Genomic DNA, 21,810 nt, shown 5'->3' on the forward strand with positions numbered 1-21,810 from the left:
TAGGTCTTTTGAAGCAAATTGTTTCATTTGTGTAAGAACAATATCCATATTTAAAACTTTTTTGTATTAAAGTTCAGGCCGATCGCCTTCCATGGAAAAGTGTTGAAAGTGCCTTCTCGGACTTCAAGATGACGTTGCGTACCTGGTAGCATAAGCCTTTGAACTGAACTTTGAGGCACTTTCAGCACTTTTGCATAAACGGAATACGGAAGGCTATCGGCCAAATTGTTACTTTATAACGTTTTAAATATGGATATTTTTCTTACACAAACGCATCAGTTCACTTATAAAGGCATTTATTAACCTCCTGGAGCCATCTGGAGGTCATTATTTGACAGACAGATGCATTTTTTATGGACTTCAAAAACAGAGCAACAATCCCTGCCATTATAAAGCTTGGATTAGCCAGGACTTTTTTTTTAATATAACTCAGATTGTCTGAAAGAAGAATGTCATACACACCTGATGACTTGAGGGTGAGTAAATCATAGGCTAATTTTCATTTTTGGGTGAACTATCCCTTTAATCATTGAACAAAATACATCACTCTCTGCTCTTGTTTGAATACGTTTCATCACTATTACTGGAAGCCTTAATCTGTTTTTAATTTCTATAAAATGTTATTCTACATTTGATTCATTTCTGCAGTATTTCTTACCTGAATAATAACCTACTGTTTAGACCCACCTAAAAAACTAAAAGCTGTTTATTTTTATAAGCTGTTTATATGCTGTTGTTTGCAACTTGTTATTTGTTCTTTTTTTATTTATTTTTACTTGTGGTTTTTATATGAAAATACAATTTTGCATTGAAAAAAAGTAGCTTTTTGTTTTTGGCCAAAGGAAATTGCAATTAGGACATCTCTAATTTTTATAAATAGTTATATATATAGTATATATATATAACTATTTATATATATATAATTATATTGTATCATTGCTAATTTTTCTTTCTTTGGTTATGAACGACTGCTCATGCATTTCTTTTTTTCCTTTTTTAAAAATAATGAAGAATTCCTATTAAGAACACAAATGACAAATAAACTTCTGGTGCCAAGATTGCTGGAGAGTTTAGCTGTGGCCATTATACTTTATGATATTGCTTGTTTAATGCACTGCTCATGACCTGCCAGGGAAGATTATTTGATTCAGTATCTTGGATTAATTTTAGGGAATTGTGCTTGTCTAATCCCCAGATGAATTAATTTATGACTTTCTCTTTCACTGGAGCCTTGGCTGAAATTCATTTCAGGATCATGTGTGCTGAATAAATGCTCATCATTTCATTTCATTCCCATTCTTATCTACATTGTTCGCAATACTGTGGGAATGAAAAGGGAACAGTAGAGAAGACTGGGGAACACTAATGGGGATTCATTACGCTTTTAGACTTGTTTTATGTTGATGAAGGGTCTCTTTGGGAATGGTTAAATGAACTATTATAGCATGTGAACTACTACCATTATTTTCAAGCAAAAGTTGCCTCCTTGTCCGTTTCAGTGTTGTTAAGAGATTGTTCCTTGAGCTATAATTGCCAAACAATACAGTGAGTAATGACCTTGTTGTATGCCATATTGACAAGTACAGTATACTTCCTTGATAGAGGCCCAGACAGAGTTAATTTCCATTAGTGCATAGAAATGCATATTCAGCCAAAATCAGCTCTATGCGAGTCCATTCTCAGTTCCTGAGATTAGCTAACTTAATTGTGAACTACTAAACTCATGCTTTATTTGCCACTGTTCACTTCTGCACTGTTAATTTAATTTTGCTACTTTATGCATGCAGAGTAATGGAAATTACCCCGGCATTTGGTGGGTAAAATGTGTGTTATTTTTTTACGGTTGCCCGCTAAAATGTGCATTCTTGGGTCTATATATCACATAATTGAGGTTGCTTCAACCCGCGGACATGGAAAACAACCCGCTCTGATTGGTTGTAGGTCTATCCAATTGAGGTCTTTCCTGGTACAGTTAAAACACACCCCATAGTGTGTTACAGCCCAATAGAGCAGTATCAGAATCATATTCTGACTAGAACTGAGTATGACGACTTCAGGCTGGGCACACAGACCTAGGTCTATACGTTTATATTTAGTTCATAGTAGGCCTACATTTGTATTCGTAATTTATTGCTCGATAAGAATTATCGAGCAATTATTTGCCCCCTTTCATCCAGACCAGCCCGCCCCACCCCATCTGCCCCCTGGCTGTCTGATGTTCTCCGTGAACATCGCTCTGGACTCAGGGCGGCAGAGAGGAAATGGCGGAAATCTAAAAACTATACTGACCTTACCTTGTATCAGTCTCTTCTCTCTTCTTTCTCTACAAATGTCTCCACTGCTAAAACAACATACTACCACAACAAAATCAACAAATGCTCTGCCTCTCGCAAACTCTTTAAAACATTCTCCTCTCTCCTTTGTCCTCCTCCTCCCCCTCCTTCATCAACTCTTACAGCTGATGACTTTGCATCATTTTTCACAAACAAAACATCTCTCATCAGCAAACAGTTCTCCTCATCACAAACTGAAATGCACATCTCTACAACTAACACGAACACGCTTCCACCCTTCTCTCCGCTCTCCGAGGCAGATATTTCTAAACTCATCCTTTCCAATCACCCTACTACCTGTCCACTTGATCCTATTCAGACTTACACACACTCCAGAAGCTTGCGTTCTGCGAGTGAGCGGCGCCTCGTGGTTCTTTCCCTAAGAGGCATGAAATCGCTCTCGCGGACATTTTCCTGGACCGTTCCCACCTGGTGAAATGACCTGCCGATCTCAATTCGTGCTGCCGAGTCTGTAGCCATTTTTAAAAAACATCTTAAGACACATCTTTTCCAATTGCACCTGACCAATACAGAATAGCACTTACTGATCACCACAGCAACGACCAAAAGCGTACACTCCGGGATCATATCTACGTCTCTCATCCGGATTTGCGCCTTCAGGCGGGTGTGTTACATAGTTATCATAGCTATCAAAATCCAGTGTTCTGTATTTTGCGTATGTAAGTTTTTGTTGTAGATGGCTATTGCTGCGCGTTTAGCTAGAATGCCATACAAAATCAACCCATTGGGCCACTGAATCTGCATTAACGACAACAGCTGGGGCAACAGCCTTAGTCCTAATGGGTTGTTATCATTGCTATCTAAATCCAGTGTTCTGTATTTTGCATACGTGAGTTTTTGTTGTAGGTGGCTATTGTAGATGGCTATAAAAAAAAAAAAAAAAAAAAAAAAAAAAATTGTGTACTGTGCTAATTAATTGAGACTTCTTACAGGTTGTTGGCCTTGTTTGTTTCGTTGCTCCTATTGCTCTCCCCTTTTTTGTAAGTCGCTTTGGATAAAAGCGTCTGCTAAATTATTAAATGTAAATTTAAGAATTATCCAGCAGCCATATCACCCTGTAGCCAAGACTGGTTTCCCACTGAAGCAAAGCAGGGCTGAGCCCAGTCAGTAACTCACCCTGTGGTCTGTGTGGGTCCTAACACCCCACTATAGTGATGGGGACACTATACTGTCAAAGAGCACTGTCCTTCGGATGAGACGTTAAACCGAGGTCCTGACTCTCCGTGGTCATTACAAATCACATGATGTTCTTCGGAAAAAGAGTAGGGGTGTAACCGCGCCATCCTGGCCAAATTTGCCATTGGCCCCTGTCCATTATGGCCTCCTAATCATTCCCATATTCTGATTGGCTTCATCACTCGGTCTCTTCTCCACCAATCAGCTGGTGTTTGGTGAGCGTTCTTGAGCAATATGGCTGCCGTCGCATCATCCAGGTGGATGCAGCACATTGGTGGTGGTTTAAGGAGATTCCCCCCTTCAATGTAAAGTGCTTTGAGAGCCTTGAAAAGCGCTATATAAATCGGACAAATTATTATTATTATTATTAAGAATATATCCAGTTTTATCTGCAAGCAAACATAATTTGGATTTATCACTACACAAAATTTCGTACCTTTCAGGCCTCCATAATGAATTAACAACTTGTAATTGCTACAAATACTCTCTTACAAAGGTTCTTTTTTGGCATTGATGGCTCCATTAGGGATGTCTCAGTGAGTAAATAAACTTGCGACAACACCAGTCTTACCGATAACACCAGGGTTGGAGTGCTAGAGTAACAGACGTAGGAAGAGCTGTGAGTGTAACACTCCCCTGGCCAGTCCCTAGCGTCCTTGTTAGCACAGCTACCTCCCACACCGGAGACCACGGTTTGGATCCTGCTCGGACCAAATCTTTCATCATCGTCCTGTCAATCATCTCATCTCTCCCTACTCTCATCACGGGATGAGCGAAATCAGACTTTTGCTGCAACTCTGCAGCTCATGCTGTATGGAGCAGAGCAGACACTTTCATTTAATTATCGTAGCATCCGTTGATCAGCTAAACCTGGATTTTATTTGTATAAAAAACGACAGCTGTGGCTGTAATGTATTTGTGTATGACCAAACACTGTAACACTGGCAGCAAGCCTAGGCTTCATGAAGAACCTTTAAAGGGATAATTCACCCAAAAATTAAAATTTTATGTTTATCTACTATGTTTATTTTAATTAGATCCTATTGACATGCATTATACGAGCAACAGTTGGAGTTAAAAATCGTCATTTGTGTTCTACTGAAGAAAAAAACACACCTACATCTTGAATGCCCTGGGGTTAAAGGGTTAGTTCACCCAAAAATGAAATTTATTTAATTAATGACTCACCCTAATGTCGTTCCACACCTGTAAGACCTCCGTTCATCTTCAGAACACAGTTTTAGATATTTTATATTTAGTCTGAGAGCGTATCCATGTGTATGCACACTATACTGTCCATGTCCAGAGAGGGAATAAAAACATCATCAAAGTAGTGCATATGCGACATCAGTTAGTTAATTACAATCTCTTGAAGCATCTAAAATACATTTTGGTCCAAAAATAACAAAAAATTATTCAGCACTGTCTTCTCTTCCACGTTTGTTTCCAATCCCCAAATAAAGATTCAAACGGTTATGAATCAGCTTATTGATTAATGATTCGGATTGTGTGTCAAACTGCCAAACTGCTGAAATCACGTGACATTGGCGGTCTGAATCATGAATCAATACGCTGATTCATAACCGTTTCATTTGAATCTTTATTTGAGGTTTGAAAACAAACGCGGAAGAGAAGACAATGCTGAACAAATTCGTAGTTTTTGTTATTTTTTTTGGATCAAAATGTATTTTCGATGCTTCAAGAGATTCTAATTAACAAACTGATGTCACATATGGACTACTTTGATGATGTTTTTATTCCCTTTCTGGACATGGATAGTCCAGGGCTAAGGACAGTATAGTGTCTACACTACACTCTCTCGGACTAAATATAAAATATCTTAAACTGTGTTCCGAAGATGAATGGAGGACTTGCGGGTGTGGAACGACATTAGGGTGAGTCATTAATGACATCAATTTCATTTTTGGGTGAACTAACTCTTTAAGCAGATAAACATCATATTTTCATTTTTGGTTGAACTATCCCTTTAACATCAGTGGAACCTTTCCATTGCACATATACTGAAATATACTGAAATCTATATACTATATACTGTATATATACTGAAATATACTGAAATATTCTATATACTGAAAACGTTTTTTTTTTTAATGTTATTCACACTAAGACATTTTTTTTTTAGGAATTGTTTACTGAAAGGTTCTTTGGGGAACCAAAAATGGTTCTTCTATTGCATCACTGAAAAAATAATAATAATAATAATAATTTGGAAGCGTGTATATGGTTTCACAAAAAGCGATACGTATTATAAAGCAAATGTCTTGATTGTTTATATTATTGCCATATGTTAACTATATTTCTGATAAGCTGATTTAAAAACTTGTATTGTGAAAAGCGCTATACAGTAAATTTACACTAAATAAATGAGTCCTTTATTGCTTTATATGACAAAATACTTACTGTATGCATACCTAGTTAATATTTGTTCTTTTTTTGTGTTGTTCTTTTTCCCCTCTTTTACTAGGACAAAAGGTTTGGACCCTGAGGAAGACAGATTAAGTGCCAGAAAGAGGCCTAACTGCAGTCAAGACCTTACTGAAGAACTAATTCAACAACTTGTGACTCAGAAGGAGCATGTGTGATGATCCCCTGTTCCTCGCTCAGCCTGTAGCAAACCTAGCGGTTCTGAGATGAGTGCTCCTCTGTGGTGCCCGGCCGCTGTCCCTGCTTGCTCTTGGCAGCGTTTGGTGGCTTGAGCAGATTGCTCCATCGTGGCAGCCACGGGATCGTGGAATGGCCTCTTTGGACCTGCCGTACCGTTGTCCTCGCTGTGGGGAACACAAGCGCTTTCGAAGTCTGTCCTCTCTACGCGCCCATCTGGAGTACAACCACACCTACGAGACCCTGTATGTGCTGTCCAAGTCCAACAGCGTATGCGATGCTGCTGCGCTGCTCCCCCTAGTGGCTGACGGAGCCCTCGCTGCCGAATCTCGTTTCCCCTACCGCGAGCTGCCTTGCTCTGGCGAAGAGCTTGGCCTTGCCCCGTCATCTACTGCTTGCTACCTGCCCAATGTGGAGTTTCCCCTGGGTGAGATCCTGGTGAAGACAGCCATGAGCTCCGGCGACGCCTTGTCCTCCACAGGAAACAATGCTGTGGCAGTGGCCGCTAACGTGGCTGCTAGTGCTGTGGAGGCGGCTTATGAGGAGGGCTTGGCTCGGTTGAAAGCTAGAGCATTTGAGAGGCTCGAGCTGGACGAGAGGCTGGAGAAGTTGTCAGAGGAGGTGGAGCAGAAGATCGCCGCGCGTGTTGGCCGTCTGCAGGCGGAGCTGGAGAGGAAAAGCTCGGAGCTGGAAAAGGCAAAGCTGGAGAGCGAGAGGCTCGGTCAGGAGAAGCAAGACCTGGAGGACAAGGCCACAGAGCTTTCACGGCAAGTGGACGTGTCGGTGGACATGCTGGCCAGCCTTAAGCAGGATCTGGTTAATAAGGAGCAGGAGCTCTCACACAAACAGCAGTAAGTTACGGCCGTCCATCTTGTTTCATGACTAACCTCTTGCATTCAGAAAAATTGGTGTTGATTTTTTTTTCAAGAAATGTTGAGAAATGTGCTTGACGGCTGGGACCTCGTTTTTGCTCGAATGCTTGATTCACTCAAGGGTTCTCAAACTGAATTTACTTTGTGGAGCAAGCAGGACTTTCACAAAAGAAGAAATGCTAGATTCGTTTTTGACAGCTCCATAGGTGAGCCTCATTTAGACAAGGCAATTGAACAAGACAGTTAACAACCAGCAACTGTAGCATCACTGTAGTATGTCTCCAGTCAGATTTAATCTGTTCTCTGGCAGACTTTTCATGTTCATGGCTGTTTCAGTTGTGTTTTAATGGCATAACAAATAGTTGTACAGTTTAGCTGGTTACGAACATAATGCAGAACACTACACTTTCATTCAATAATGATAAAAAAATCTCTTATGCTCTGCAAAGCAGGATTCATTTGATCAAATGTGATCAAAAAGATGTTTGCTCTTTCACTCACTTCAGCAGTATTTGCATTTCTTTCCTCTCTACTTTTGCATTATTTCGCAGGTGTTCCAGACATCTCGTCAAATGTTGTGAACTGCGATCTGTATCGAATCTGAATTAGTCCAGACTCCAAATGAAATATCAGTCTTCTGTATTTAATGCTGTTTTCTGAAGGTTTGCACTCCTGTGGTCTGCTGCAGATGTTTTTATTGCCTCTCTCTTAAGAGCTGATGCAAACCGAACTCCACCCTATGGGTTATAGCCTCTAATTGCCAGTGTCTTTCAACAATCCCCTCTGCTGTTATAATGGAATTCTCACGACCTTTCCTTCTTTATTCCTCTGTAGCAGCTCCTGCTGAAACTCACAAATACGTGTTCATGTTATGGTAAGATTTCACTGCCATATTTGGAGTGGTTTCGGTAATATTTATATATATCGGCAATATTTAATTCAGTTATGAAAGTCTAGAAGGATGGTGCAGGCTGATGGGTCCTTTACATGCATTCTGCAAACAATTACATCATTAGTACATGGCACAATCTGATTAGTTTCTGCTGGTCCTGCAGCCAATGACATTGCTTGTTCACCATTTAGTTGAACTACCCTACCATACATCCAGTGCATTGCTACGCCAGGCACGACGCAAGTGTTTTTTTGCTAGTTTAAGGCAGACGCAGTTATCATTTTCATGTCCTGCGCCATGTTTTTTAAATGGCAAATCTACTCGTGCCCATCTGTTTGCCAATGGGTGTGCTGGTCTAAAAATTAGGTGTGTTCAGCCGTGTTGTTGGCCTATTGCTATTTTGAGGAAACTGAAAACGACTGCCATTGATCAACCAAAACCTTATCTTAAAGGGCTACTCCACCCCTTTTTCATATTAAACTTAATTATTCTTGTTCATTGTTTGCTGTAATCTAGTCCTGAAGTGCACTATCAGAGTTCCTCTGAAAGCCGCCACCTCCCCAGCTCCACCTGCCTAGATCTGCTATGTGATTTATGTATGTCTATTTATGAAGCAGCAGCATATCTTACACGCTCACAGCAGGATGTATTTGTATTAGCAATAGCAATTCCATACAGCTGCATCGTAGCAGATCTAGTCTGCCATTGCCATATTCAATAACATACTAAATCTATTCAGAGAGTTGTCGTTCTTGAACTTTGTGTTTGTCAATGCGACTCATGAACCATCATGATTGCAAAGCAGTGTGAAGGCATCAAATGCAACATTTTGGGAAGGTTGCATATCACTAAGCCCTTTTTATTCCATTTGAAGGTTACATTTCATAACATCTGATTTCCTTTTTGACCGAAACCCAGAAAATTACATACACAGCCTAACAGTTGCTGTTGCTATGAAAGCATGAGTAGTATGAAATAATAGCAATATTGACAATGATTTTAAATGTTAAATTACTGTAAAATGACTTTCTCTTGTTAAAGCCCCAGTTAAAGTGGTCACAAGGGGTCTTAACTTTCTACCTCCCATTCAAGTAAAATATCACTTCTCCCAAAATGATTTTTGTTTCATATACAGTATATAAATGTCCAAAAGAGAGGGCCAATTGAGCTTGTGGAGTGGTCTGAGTTTAGAGACTCATGTGGAGTGGGGTATTCTCAGCAGGACTTCATCTGAAATATACACCCGCTGTGATTGATTTGTAGCCGCCTGTGGATTAGAGCTTTCTTAAGAAACCGGTCACGCACTGCTGGCAGGTAGAAAGAAAAAGGCCTCATTTCTCTTTTCGCTCTCTCACCTCTCTGTTTTTTTACCCAGAGTACCCTTCTTCCATTCTCTCTTTTTTTGCTCTCACTGTCACCTCGATCTTGTTAGCACCATCTGATCACTGTTTCTTCTTCTGCTTACTATGGCTGCTTCTTTCACCTGGTTTGCTTGATTTGCTTATCATGTGTATATCCTCTGGAGCTTTCAAGCTAAACACAGACCTTCAGACTTTTTTTACTATATATATATATATATATATATATATATATATATATATATATATATATATATATATATATATATATATATATATATCCTCAAGGCTTTAAGGCAAGGCTAGGCTTGCTTTGTTGGCAACAGCTACTTTGTCATGGCATAGCAATTTTCTCAGATAGTCTTTGAATTCATTGGATGCTCATTTGTGTCACAATGTCCTATTCAGCTGTTTTAAATGTGAATATTCATAGAACCATGTCCACGGCAGCCATTATTATGCAAACGTAGGTTTGTGGCTCTCGTTAAATTCATCTGTCTTGAATTCAGAGCTCCTCTGTGATGACAGTATAGAGCAGTACAATGAATCAAAATAAAACCAAAATTGCAATATGCCTTAGTGCTATTATCAAATCTCCAAGTTTGTGATTTAATTAAATAAATATATGCGCTGTTTGTTTTTAGAACGAAACATGACGCTATGTTATTACTCCTCAATTTCTGCATGGGTTTGGGTCACATAACATGTATTTGGGAATGCAGCATTTGTAATTTTACAGTTGTATTGTAAAATAAAATTATCATTATATATGTGACCCTGGACCACAAAACCAGTCATAAGTTGCACGGGTATATATTTTTGGCGATAGCCAACAAATACATTGTATAGGTCAAAGTTATTGATTTTTCTTTTATGCCAAAAATAATTAGGAAATTGATTAAAGGTCATGTTCCATGAAGATATTTTGTAAATTTCCTACCATAAATATATAAACATTTATTATTAGTAGTAATATGCATTGCTAAGGACATTGCTAACTTTAAAGGCAATTTTTCTCAATATTTAGATTTTTTTGCAATCCCAGATTCCAGATTTTCAAATAGTTGTTCATTGACCCAATATTAGTATATTCTAACAGACCATGCATCAATAGAAAGCTTATATATCCAGCTTTCAGATGGTGTATACATCTGAATTTAAAAAATGTATCCTTATGACTGGTTTTGTGGTTTGGGTTCGTATTATTTTTCTGAAATATATTTCAAAATTGGTAATTTTACAATATTACAATAATGTAATACAATATTTAGTATAAAATTACAATAATATTGTAATACAATAGTACAAGAATGTTTCTTATTTTGTTTCATATTTTTGTAATAATAGTCATTAATAGTCATTCATTATTATTATTATTATTATATTTTTTTATTACATTTTGGCCAAATTATCCAGCCATATAAACAAACCTGAAGTTAAAAAAAAAAAAAAAAAAAACATATTTTCAATCACATTCGCAATTATTATCTGATTTTTTCCCCCCACAAGTCATGCAGCCCTACTATAGTATCCATCTTATAGAGGGCAGAGCTGTGAATGACAGATCGGTATACCCTGTGTGTGTGTGTGCTTAGTATTCTGTTCATAAAGAGGCTCGCATAATAACCTCTCTGCATACAAATCTCTGCTAATGTTCTCTTTCTGCCGTCTCTGTGACCTATCCTGTCATACCGTTCTCAGTTTGAAGATGTAAACTTGTTGGCATCATCTAGACATCTCTTTGTGCATTTTGTAGCATGTACAAATAAATCTACCACATTTATGAGGGTCAGCTGAGGGATTCTATAGGTTGTACGTGCATCTCTGCAGTGTGATCTAAACCAATTTAGTCAAACTAATAATCTGTAATACTTCCAAGCTTTCCAAGACCCTGTTTTTACCCTCCTCTAATTTCATCTCATTAACCACTCTTCTTCTTGTATCTAATTATCATTTATATTGTCTGGGGACCGCGTGTTGCTTACAGCCTTACATAACCATTTACTATTCTGAATACAGTCAGCTGTTGATTAGCCCTTCCCTGCTATTTTTATGTGAGCTTGAAATAATTCTTACTGCATTAGTGTGGAGGAATGTTAAATGTCAAATGTACGGCTCCTATTTCCACTAGACATCTTTGTATTCTCATCTGTTTGATTCTGATGCTCTGTCTGCATCCTTAAGACTTTGCAGATTTGCTTATTGCAAACATAAATAGAAAATGCAGATGTTTTCTTCAGTTTCGAAAAAAAATGCTCATGCGGTCAGTTAGTAGTCTTGTTTTAGCTCATTTGTATGCAATATAATATATTGTTGTCCAACAACTGACTAGTTAAATATGTCAAGTTCATATAGGTATTATTATTACTCTTATTATTATTATTATTATTATTAGTAGTAGTAGTAATTTAATTAAAACACAGATGTTATCATGCAATCTTAGTGATGAGTGTAGTTAAAGGCACAATATGTAAGGTTTTTGGATTAACATACCAAAAAACTACTGGAACAGTGTTATATATTTTGTTGACTTGTGTAATTACATTATCCTAAATGTTTCCAAGAATGCTTAAATCCAGAGGAATAAGACATTTAACCAGTACAGGGACCATGTCCGTGCATCACTTATCAATGACATCATACCAGCGTTACCCTCGATTTCTGTTTTGTTGTTGTTTTTGTAGAAACCATGGTAACACCAAAAACGCTTTTATATTCACAACTTTCCCCGAACTCTGACCTTTCCCGTGATCGCTATGGCAGCGTAGAACAAGCCGGTAACGAACTTCCGCTTTACGTTAGTCTATACTGTTCTCAGCTGAACGCTTGGTTGTATTATCAGGACTCAGGAGTCGACTTTTACAACAATGCTTCAGGCAAAATGATCACATGTCCCAGATGGTCGCATGGATCTGACTATCTTACAAGAACTTACTAATATCTGTAGCACTAAGCGGTTCACCTGAGTTATGCGGCGCAGACATTTTGCCACTGTGTGGTAGGCCGGCTTGGCTGTTCCTATGAACCACGCGAGAGTTACCTTCCGTCCATGCGCCTGTAAATCTATTTTATTTTAATATAAATAAAGGTTTATTTGTTTCTAGTTATTTAATTTGTCCACCCGCATCCGCATTCACCCATCAAATATTATCCCGCGCCGCGCTCGGTTGTGCTGGGTCCCGCGGGACTGCAGGTCTCTATTTGGATAGTAACGTTAGGCTTTTAGAGCGGTCTTGCTACACATTAAATCTGTAAATTATTGAAAACAATAAACATACCCCTTGCAAAAAATTATACAGTTTTACTGCAGTATTTTAAATAGGTTAAACTAATATATAAACTCAATAATTACATTTACAGCAATGAAATGTTAATTTTTATTACAATGCACTTAAATTCATTGAAGTTCATGCACCTATTTTCATGTTGATTAAAAAAAAGTCTACTGACAATGTCTGACATGAACATTTCAACAATTACAAATATTAAAATACAAATATTACTTCTACATCACAATTCTTGAGTTTATTTGAAGCTCGTTGGGCATTGAATGGAGTGCGTATGGTGCTAGGAAACATGTCAAACGGGTCCGTTTATGTTGCATGGTTTATGGAAGCAAGTAGGTTTCGGAGGTGTGAGACCCAGGCGCTCAGCGGCGCTCATTAACCCCGGCGAGAGCAGCCTTAACTCGGCTAGTCCTTCTGACGACTGCCGCTGCCTGGCAGAAGCCCCTCCTATGACGCAAATTTGCGTCTGTTGTGTAGTGAATGAAGCTAATGGATTCAAAATGTTTACGCATCCAACTTCGCGTGAATAGCACTATTAATTCGCGTCACTCATTCTCGTCTGGTGTGAACGCAGCATAACTGTTATGTGTGCTAAACCGGAACTGAGATACCGTCCACCGGAAGTATCGACTGTCATGGCGACGCCCACTAAGACTTGCAGGAAAGTTGTGGATATTATGTGTTTCATTAGACAGGTGAGCAACTGTTTGATACATTAATTGACAGAAAAATAATCATTGTTATGTAGCTCAACTAGGGCTGCACGATTTGGGGAAAATATCTAACTGCGATTATTCTGGTTAAAAATGTGATTTGTGATTATGTGAAGCTACCGCTACTGAAGAAAAAAGAGGATCAAAACTCTTTGACTGGTAAAACATGAAGACAAAAAATATGACTGCATCAATGTCTGATGTGTATTTGAGATCTGCAAGCCTTATTGGGTATTTTCATAATAATAAAGGATACAGTGCTGATTGACAGACTTTACCATGTTATAATGCATCGTCTGCCTCATTCTGTGATAACAAGCCACATCAGCTCACAAACACTCAACTGATGACATGAAGTAAGTTAAAACGCTATCTCATGACCAATTCATATATATTTTACGAGGTGGCTAATTGGTATGAATTTGTACGACCTTACTCGTATGAATTTGTATGCTTAGTCTAAACCATTAGGTAGGTTTAGGGGTGGGTTGAGGTAGGTTATTCATACCAATTCATTGGAATTTGGCAACTCGTCAAATTCGTACAATTTAGCTATAAACTTGTAAATTTGTACGAATGAGGTCGTACAAATTCGTATGAATTAGCCACCTCAAAATATGTACGAATTGCCGTGAGATCGGGTTGGTTAAAACATTTTATTAAGCATATTTTGTTACAACGCTTCGCATTACTATTTTGTGAAGCTGTTTGATACATGTTGCGTTTTCAAGTGCACAGTGTTTTTAGACGGAGCAGCGTTTACTCCTCCTCACCACAGAGCCGCTCTTCACTTACACACTGGGCATATATTTATTTCATTAAAATCAAAGCCTGTGTTCTTTTATAATCGCACACAAGCCAAATTGCGACTGCAGTTCGATTTCGATTTATCGTGCAGCCCTAAGCTCAACACAGTTAGTCTTATGGTATAAATCTCTTTTTCATGATTTACAGTGAATACCATGTTTTACCATGCCTAATATCTAGTTTCTATCTAGTTTACTGCAGTGTGCAAAATGTCTCATAGTAAACGCCGAGCTTTCAACACACTTAAATAATATATCTAATATGATTCGACAGCGGCAGCGTCATCTGCGGCATAATAAAAGCTCTGCAAAATCCAGGCTTCATCAAGCTACACTTTTGTTTTGAATAAGTGACCTCTAGTGTCGAAAAATTGCATATTGTGGCTTTAACAGATATGCTGCATATTTTGTACTATATCATTTTTTTTAATATAACATGTAATATGTGTGTGTGTATGTGTAATATATATATATATATATATATATATATATATATATATATATATATATATATATATATATATATATATATATATATATATATATATATATATATATATAACAATATTTTGTATTTTGACTTGTATATTCACTCATTGCTGTACTCATTTCATTATGTATTGTGCAGCTAATATTCCATACCACCTTGTATTAGTCATCTCACCTTCTGTCATATAAGCTGAATAAATTGGCCAGTGAATTAAGTAAAAATGTTCTTTAAAACGCTCGATACACTATTCATACATTACATTCTTTGTTGTAGCAATACATTATTGTTTAAAGACATATCTGACAGCCAACCAATAGTTGTTCCCATGGAAACTAGTCCAGAAACCGGTCTGTATTCATTGAAAGATCAAGGTTTCTTTTTAATTATATTCCTGCTTTTTAGAGTTCTCTGAATACAAGCTGAAGCTAGTATGCCATCTGCACTGATGCCTTGCAAGGCTGAGCAGCACAACCATAGAATCTAGTCCCTCATACCCCAAAGTGCAATAGTTTGGTTCTGGAGGTAAAAAATCCCATGCAGTTTTTCCATAGGGGAAGTGATTTTGAATGATAAGGCCTCTTCGAGCTACGAGGTTGTTAATCGAAGGTATGCGCTTTAAGCCACAAGCCTGCATTATTTCAACATGTTTTTTTTAAACAATCAAGTTCAAGAGCAGAATTTATTGTGAAAAACCTACGAATCTGCAGAGAAATCGCCACCAATCAGAGAATCACTACAAGCAAATCGCACCAGAAGAACACTTTAGTGCCCACTCAGTCATTTTCCCTACCTAAATATGTGTAAGCATATGTAGATAAATCTATTGTTTTAATATCAACATCTTTAAATCAGTAAATTATTTAATTTGCTTATTTCATTCACAATGCTTAATGGGATTGTATTGTTTTGCCTCATTAAAGCCATTAAGCATTTAGTCTTGTATCAGTCACTTTGTGCTTATTGGACCTGCTTGGAGCTGGAAACGATGGCTCTTGATTACTTAAAGGTATAGTTCACCCAAAAATGAAAATGTTTATCTGCTTACCCCCAGGGCATCCAAGATGTATAGGTGTGTCTGTTTCTTCAGTAGAACACAAATTGCTCGTATAATGGATGTCAATGGGGGTGTTTTCTACGAGAGTAAAAAACATAGATATAAGAATCCATATTAAACACATTGATGTCGTTTGTGTGAGAAACCGAAACCGAACAGTATTTATATTCTTTTTTACCTCAAATACAACACTGTACATCAGCCTTCCCTGCACCATCACTGCCTGCAAGTGAGCAAACCGATCTTTTCGTGCCTTAAGACATCAATGTTTCACCACGAGCTGCTGTGTTTAATATGGATTTGAGTATATATATATATATATATATATATATATATATATAGAAAACACCCCATTGAAATGCATTATACAAGCAACAGTTGGAGTTAAAAATCTTCATTTGTGTTCAACTGAAGAAACAAACACACCTACATCTTGGATGCCATTGAGGTAAGCAGATAAACTTCGAATTTTCATTTTTGGGTGAACTTGGGTGAAGTTAATTTTTATGGGTATTCTATTTGGTGCCTGATTAGAAATTACAGAAAATATAATGAAGACTTAGGGCCAGATTTACTAACAGCTTGCGTCAGCGCAAACCCTCTTTTGGCATTAAAAAAAAACGAACAAAAAGAAATGTCAGGATTTTCTAAACACACGCAATGTAAGATTAGCGCTGAAAATGCATGGGCAGGGTTATTTTTGCGGCTGACCTATTACAAATGCATTTGTAGGAGTTTCCCTTTCAGATGCAAAATTTATGGGAGGAGAGTATTTAAATTAATCATGCAAAATTATTTATTAATGTTAGCATCAATTTACTGGTATTCATGTTATAAATCATGTCATAAACCAGACGCTAATTTGCACTGCTCTTGGTAGATTGCATTGGTCATTATGGATTTTTTTGACAACCAGCTATTTTGAGTACATTATATGCTTTTGATAAGGCAATAGAGATGGTGGTGGTGGTGGTGGTGGTGGGGGGGGGGGGGGGGGGTTGTTGCACAACACGAACAACATTATATCTGAGCAGTTTTAATCCGTTGCTTTTAGATAAGGGCTGCACAGAGGTTATCACACTCTGTCACTCTCATCCAGACTGAGTTCTGTCATACATTTCAGATTAAACCATGAGGTTTTACCTCAAGTTTAGATTTGTTCTTAGTTATAGACTAGAGTTTTGTGCGCAATAGAGAAATGTTCGCTAGCCGAGCACTTTCTACAGTCAAACTTTCTCACAGTGTGAATCTGAAAGCCAGGCTGCCTCTCTCAGTGTGCTTTGCTTGTAGCATATTGGAATTTAGATATCAGATTTTTGGGCTGATGGTCTTATTTGTATTCATGTTCCCCCTGTGAAGATTTTTCAGTCAGCTCCGAGACTGTAAATGACACTGAAAGAGTTTTGATTAGGGCAGACAGCGGGAAGCACACTAATATGTCAAGTTGGGCTTGCTTGATTCTGCTATTTTATTGTGTTCTCTTTAAAGGTATAATTCACCCAACAATGAAAATTCTGTCATAATTTACACACCCTCTAGTTGTTCCAAACCTGTATAAATGTATTTGTTCTTCTGTACACAAAGGAAGATATTTAGAAGAATGTTTGTAACCAAGCAGATCTCGGCACCCATTGACTACCATAGTAGAAAAAAAAATACTGGGGTCAACTATTTGATTACTGACATTCTTCAAAAATCTTATTTTGTGTTCAGCAGAGGAAAGAAACAGACAGTTTTGGAAAAATTTGAAGGTGAGTAAATGACGGCAGAATATTCATTTGTGGCTGAACTTTCAATTTAAAGCTACACTGTGTGATATTTTCCCCCATCTAGTGGTGTAAAGGTATATGACCATCCAGTGAATAATAGTTTCTGTTCCTATCAATTCTGATTTCGTTTTAACTCCTACGGTGGCCGATTTAGTCCAAGATTAACACGGCAATCCCCCTCTTCACATTCGACACGGCAGAGTCCTGCAACGGGTACCCGCATAAAAGTGGCTAAAACGGGTGGATTGTGACATTTATAAAATTCATGGGCGGGGATGCGGGCAGATAATTAACTCTGTGCGGGCGGGTAGTAGCGCGGATGGGCGGATGAAAAAAAAGTGAGAATTAATGATTTCCCATGAAAACCTTATTTTTCAAAATCTAAGTAATTACAAATAATTTATGAATATGATTAATTATGTCAGCAAGGATTATAATTGTTAAATAATTGTTTATGTTGATTTAAAGGCCTGTTTGCAAATTTAAAAGAATAGCAGAGTCCTCACCACAACTAAGATGATAACAACATAAAGGAGGATATTGTTGTAATCAAGAAAAAAAGGTTTCCCCCCCAGCTGATGAATAATAAAAACAAAGACAGAATCCTTCCTGCTTTAAAGAAGCATTTAAAGGGGCGGATGACAAAACTGCCGTGCGCTTTTCATAAACAGAACGTTCTTGTGTGTTGGTGTGGATGTCAATATAGTTATTTTTATAAGTTATCGTTCTTAAGGTGAACAGGAGCTAGCATTTTATGTAGAATTTCCATACGCAACCTTGTGAGTCATCATTAATTTTGGTCCTTTTTTCCATATATATAGAGAGACTGTTATTTAAATACATTTAAAAAAAACATATTTGCATAAAGTTTTCTTCTCAATAAAAATCATATTCTCACATTAAGATATACACATGGGCTAAAATCCATAAAACATAAATTTTGATTTCAAGGGGACTTTAATACCAACACACGCTGATCACAGTGTTACTTTACCTTGAGAGGCACCACACATTATGGTAGATAAACAGATTTATCAAGATGACTGAAGAAATTAGGTGCCAGCCCTTTAATTAGTTGAAGATACAGTGTGGGGCAGAGGCAGAAATCATCATGTATACGGATGTGCGTGTGGTATAGCACACAGTGAGCGCACACTGCTCTTCCCAGCCTCCACATTACTGGGCCTGTAATTAGTCTCGTTTACACTGTGTTGATTGACTGTTATTCTCTCCGCTGTGTACCTAGTACTCGGTTTGTCTCTGTTCCTCCAAACATCGTTGACCTTAACTTCAGTAAGAATACTGCAGGCAAATGAATAGAGAACGCTCTTTCAAGAAGTGATTACACAAGAAGCTGACAAATTCTTTTGATTTGAATAGTACAGCCAAAAACTTGAAAATGTATTCACCCTTAGCCTGGGTCATTGTAAACTTATGTGACTTCTTTTGTGGAACACAAAAGGAGCTTTTTGTGAATAATATGCTGGTTGCTTTTTTATGTTCTTTTTCAAAGTTACAATGAATGGGGACTTAAAGCCTGACTGAAGCCTTCATGCTTCAAAAAGGACACAAAGGCACCATAAAATGATTCATTACTTGAGCGCTAATCCATGCAATGCTTTTTTTTTGTATTATTAAAATACTTTTACCTACAAACCCATAGGACAGCTGGTATAGTATTTAATAATATTTTTAATTAGTATTTTTTTCTTCATTTTTTATTTTAGCTGAAATTTTACCCAGTTTATGTGCTTTTTATCATTTTAATATCACTTTAGTTTATTTTTGTTTTAGTTTTAGCAATTTTAGTAAAAACATTTTTACATTTCAAATTTTATTTTATTTTATTTTATTTTATTTTATTTTATTTTATTTTATTTTATTTTATTTTATTTTATTTTATTTTATTTTATTTTATTTTATTTTATTTTATTTTATTTTATTTTATTTTATTTTATTTTATTTTACTACCAAAAACTCCACTTTAATAGTTTTTACATTTCAAATTTCATTTTATTTTATTTTATTTTATTTACTACCAAAAACTCCACTTTAATAGTTTTAGTTAGCAAGAAAAAAAATCCAACTCTGTTTAGTTATCTTGTTCAAAGCATTAGATCATCTATTAATAAATCCTTACATCCTTGTAAACGTTTTAAACAGTAAAGAGTTATTCATTTATAATTTTTTTAAATCTTTTTTTTAATTTGTAAATTTTTGCCCTTTTTTCACTACTAATCATGACATAAGTCTTGATTTACTGAAGATTAATTATTGCACAAAAAACATACTGGAAATAATAATTCTAAGTAACGTGATGTACACCAGATCCATGAATTATTAAAAAAAAAAGGCTGCACCACAGACTAGAGTCTGTCTGACATGATAATTTAATAGAGCCTGATCTGTATCGTTGTTATTTACTTAAAAGATCATTTGAGATTACACAATCACATAAATAGCAGTGAGATCACATTTGCGCTCATTCGTTTTCCTGCTTTATAAAATGGGGCTTTTCATTATTGTGGATAATTAAAGCTTCTTCCTTGAGCGCGGAAACCATTGCGTATTCACTTTGTCCTGTGACGTTGTTTGCAACCTATGTTGATGAAATGCTCAAGATGTCAGTATCTCAAAATAATATTTGTTGGCGTATGAGAATGAAAAGTCCAACTGTGCGAGAATCTGCTAAGAGTGAGAGAAGCTTGGAATAGCTGAGTTGATGGTGTCGACAGAGGCGCAAGCTAGTGTTTATGTGTACAGAGACATTTCCTACACCGAGATAACAGTTGTCTTGCTCTCACTGGCTGCACGCACGCTCCAGGGATTCGCAGAATGCTAGAGGACATAAACAAGCATGAGAAAAGGGACAAATGAGAGGGAGAAGGTGGTATCAGATGCCCTTTTCCCATTTGCCAAGGTGTGACCATTTTAAATTTGGATGCTCTGTAGGTCTTTAGTTCTCTAAAGAAGATCCGTTATGCTTTTTTTTAAATTAGTATTACTTTCGTTGATGTGTAATGTTGCTGTTTAAACATTAAATAACACTGCAAAGTTACAAAGCACAAGGGGATTTTTTCTCTATGTCAGTTAGCACTGTTTGTGTACTCTCTAAAACACCTCGACTGTAGTCTTGAGTTTTCTTTTGGGAACGTACACTGCAAATTATTCCTCATTTAAATAATTCCTGCCAAAGACAGAAAAAAGGGGTGAGAGGCCTGGTTCAGTTGGGTTAGTAGTGTGTTGAAACTCGTGGTTAGGGTAATGTGCGTGACATTTCCGAAAACACGCTTGAAGCGACTGACCACAACACATTGGTGCAGCCGACCAATCAGAGCACATTATGCTTTTCTGAAGGAGGGCCTTCATAGAGACTGTAAAGGTTAAGGATGTTTCTATATGTAAAGCGCTTTGAGTAGCCAGAAAAGCGCTATATAAATGTAACAAATTATTAATATTATTATAATGCTGTTGGTAGGGATGCATAAGGTCATACATACACAACACCAAACCGCCATGTTGTTAGAGATACACAATTAATACTCTGAACACACTCAATACTCTTTATACATTGATTTAACTGACAAGCAATAGTAATTGTCACAAATTTCTTTCTCTTTTGCACTCATTTCCTCCTGACTCAGAGAGGTGGCCCAGATCGACCAGTTCCTGCAGGAAACAGCTGCGCGTGAAGCCAATGCTAAACTGCGTCTTCAGCAATTCATTGAGGAGCTGTTGGACCGGGCCGACCGCGCTGAGAAACAGCTCCAGATTATCAGCAGCTGCGCCACCACCCCCAACGGCAGCCTGGGACACTGCAGTCTGCAAGGATCCAAACATAATGGACGACAGGTACGGTAACTGAGAGAAAGAGACAAAAGAAACAAAAAAACATGACATTGGTGCGATTCAGAGATTTCACCTGTATTTGTGGTAATTTATGCAAATGTTTATGTGACTGGGCTTTTTATCAAAGCAAACTCCATCATTCGAATCACTACCGTTTCGAGATCTATGTGGAATAACCATTCAATTTGCTTCTAAAAGACTATTTGGTGGTCATATATGTCAGTGTGATGCTATAGTTGCTACTTTTGAAAAGGTATAAATGTTTTCTATTCTTTAAAGGGTTAGTTCAGCCAAAAATGAAAATGATCTCAATAATTATTTACCCTCATGTCGTTCGACACCCGTAAGACCTCTGTTCATCTTCAGAACACAAATGAAGATATTTTTGTTAAAATCCGATGGCTCAGACAGGCCTTCATTGACACCATTGTGATTTCCGCAGACGAACGGTTACGGGTGTCGAACAACATTAGGGAAAGTCATTATTGATAGAATTTAATTTTTGGGTAAACTAACCCTTTAACATAATAAGCTACCTGCTGAGGGACCATTTTAAGGCTTTATAGGT

General features: G+C 37.3%; 1 protein-coding gene across 1 annotated transcript in view; it reads left to right on the top strand.

Moving 5' to 3' along the window:
• Positions 1-21,810, top strand: part of fbxo41 (F-box protein 41) — a 70,442-nt gene that overhangs the window by 13,230 nt on the left and 35,402 nt on the right. The window contains exons 2-3 of the mRNA XM_067441151.1: positions 6,016-7,003; positions 21,038-21,245. Of these exons, the coding sequence (XP_067297252.1) occupies positions 6,285-7,003; positions 21,038-21,245 (927 nt within the window). The 5' untranslated portion in view covers positions 6,016-6,284. The remainder of the gene's footprint in view (positions 1-6,015; positions 7,004-21,037; positions 21,246-21,810) is intronic.

Source organism: Pseudorasbora parva, chromosome 4 (genome assembly GCF_024679245.1).
Source record: "Pseudorasbora parva isolate DD20220531a chromosome 4, ASM2467924v1, whole genome shotgun sequence".
Taxonomy (NCBI): Eukaryota; Metazoa; Chordata; class Actinopteri; order Cypriniformes; family Gobionidae; genus Pseudorasbora; species Pseudorasbora parva.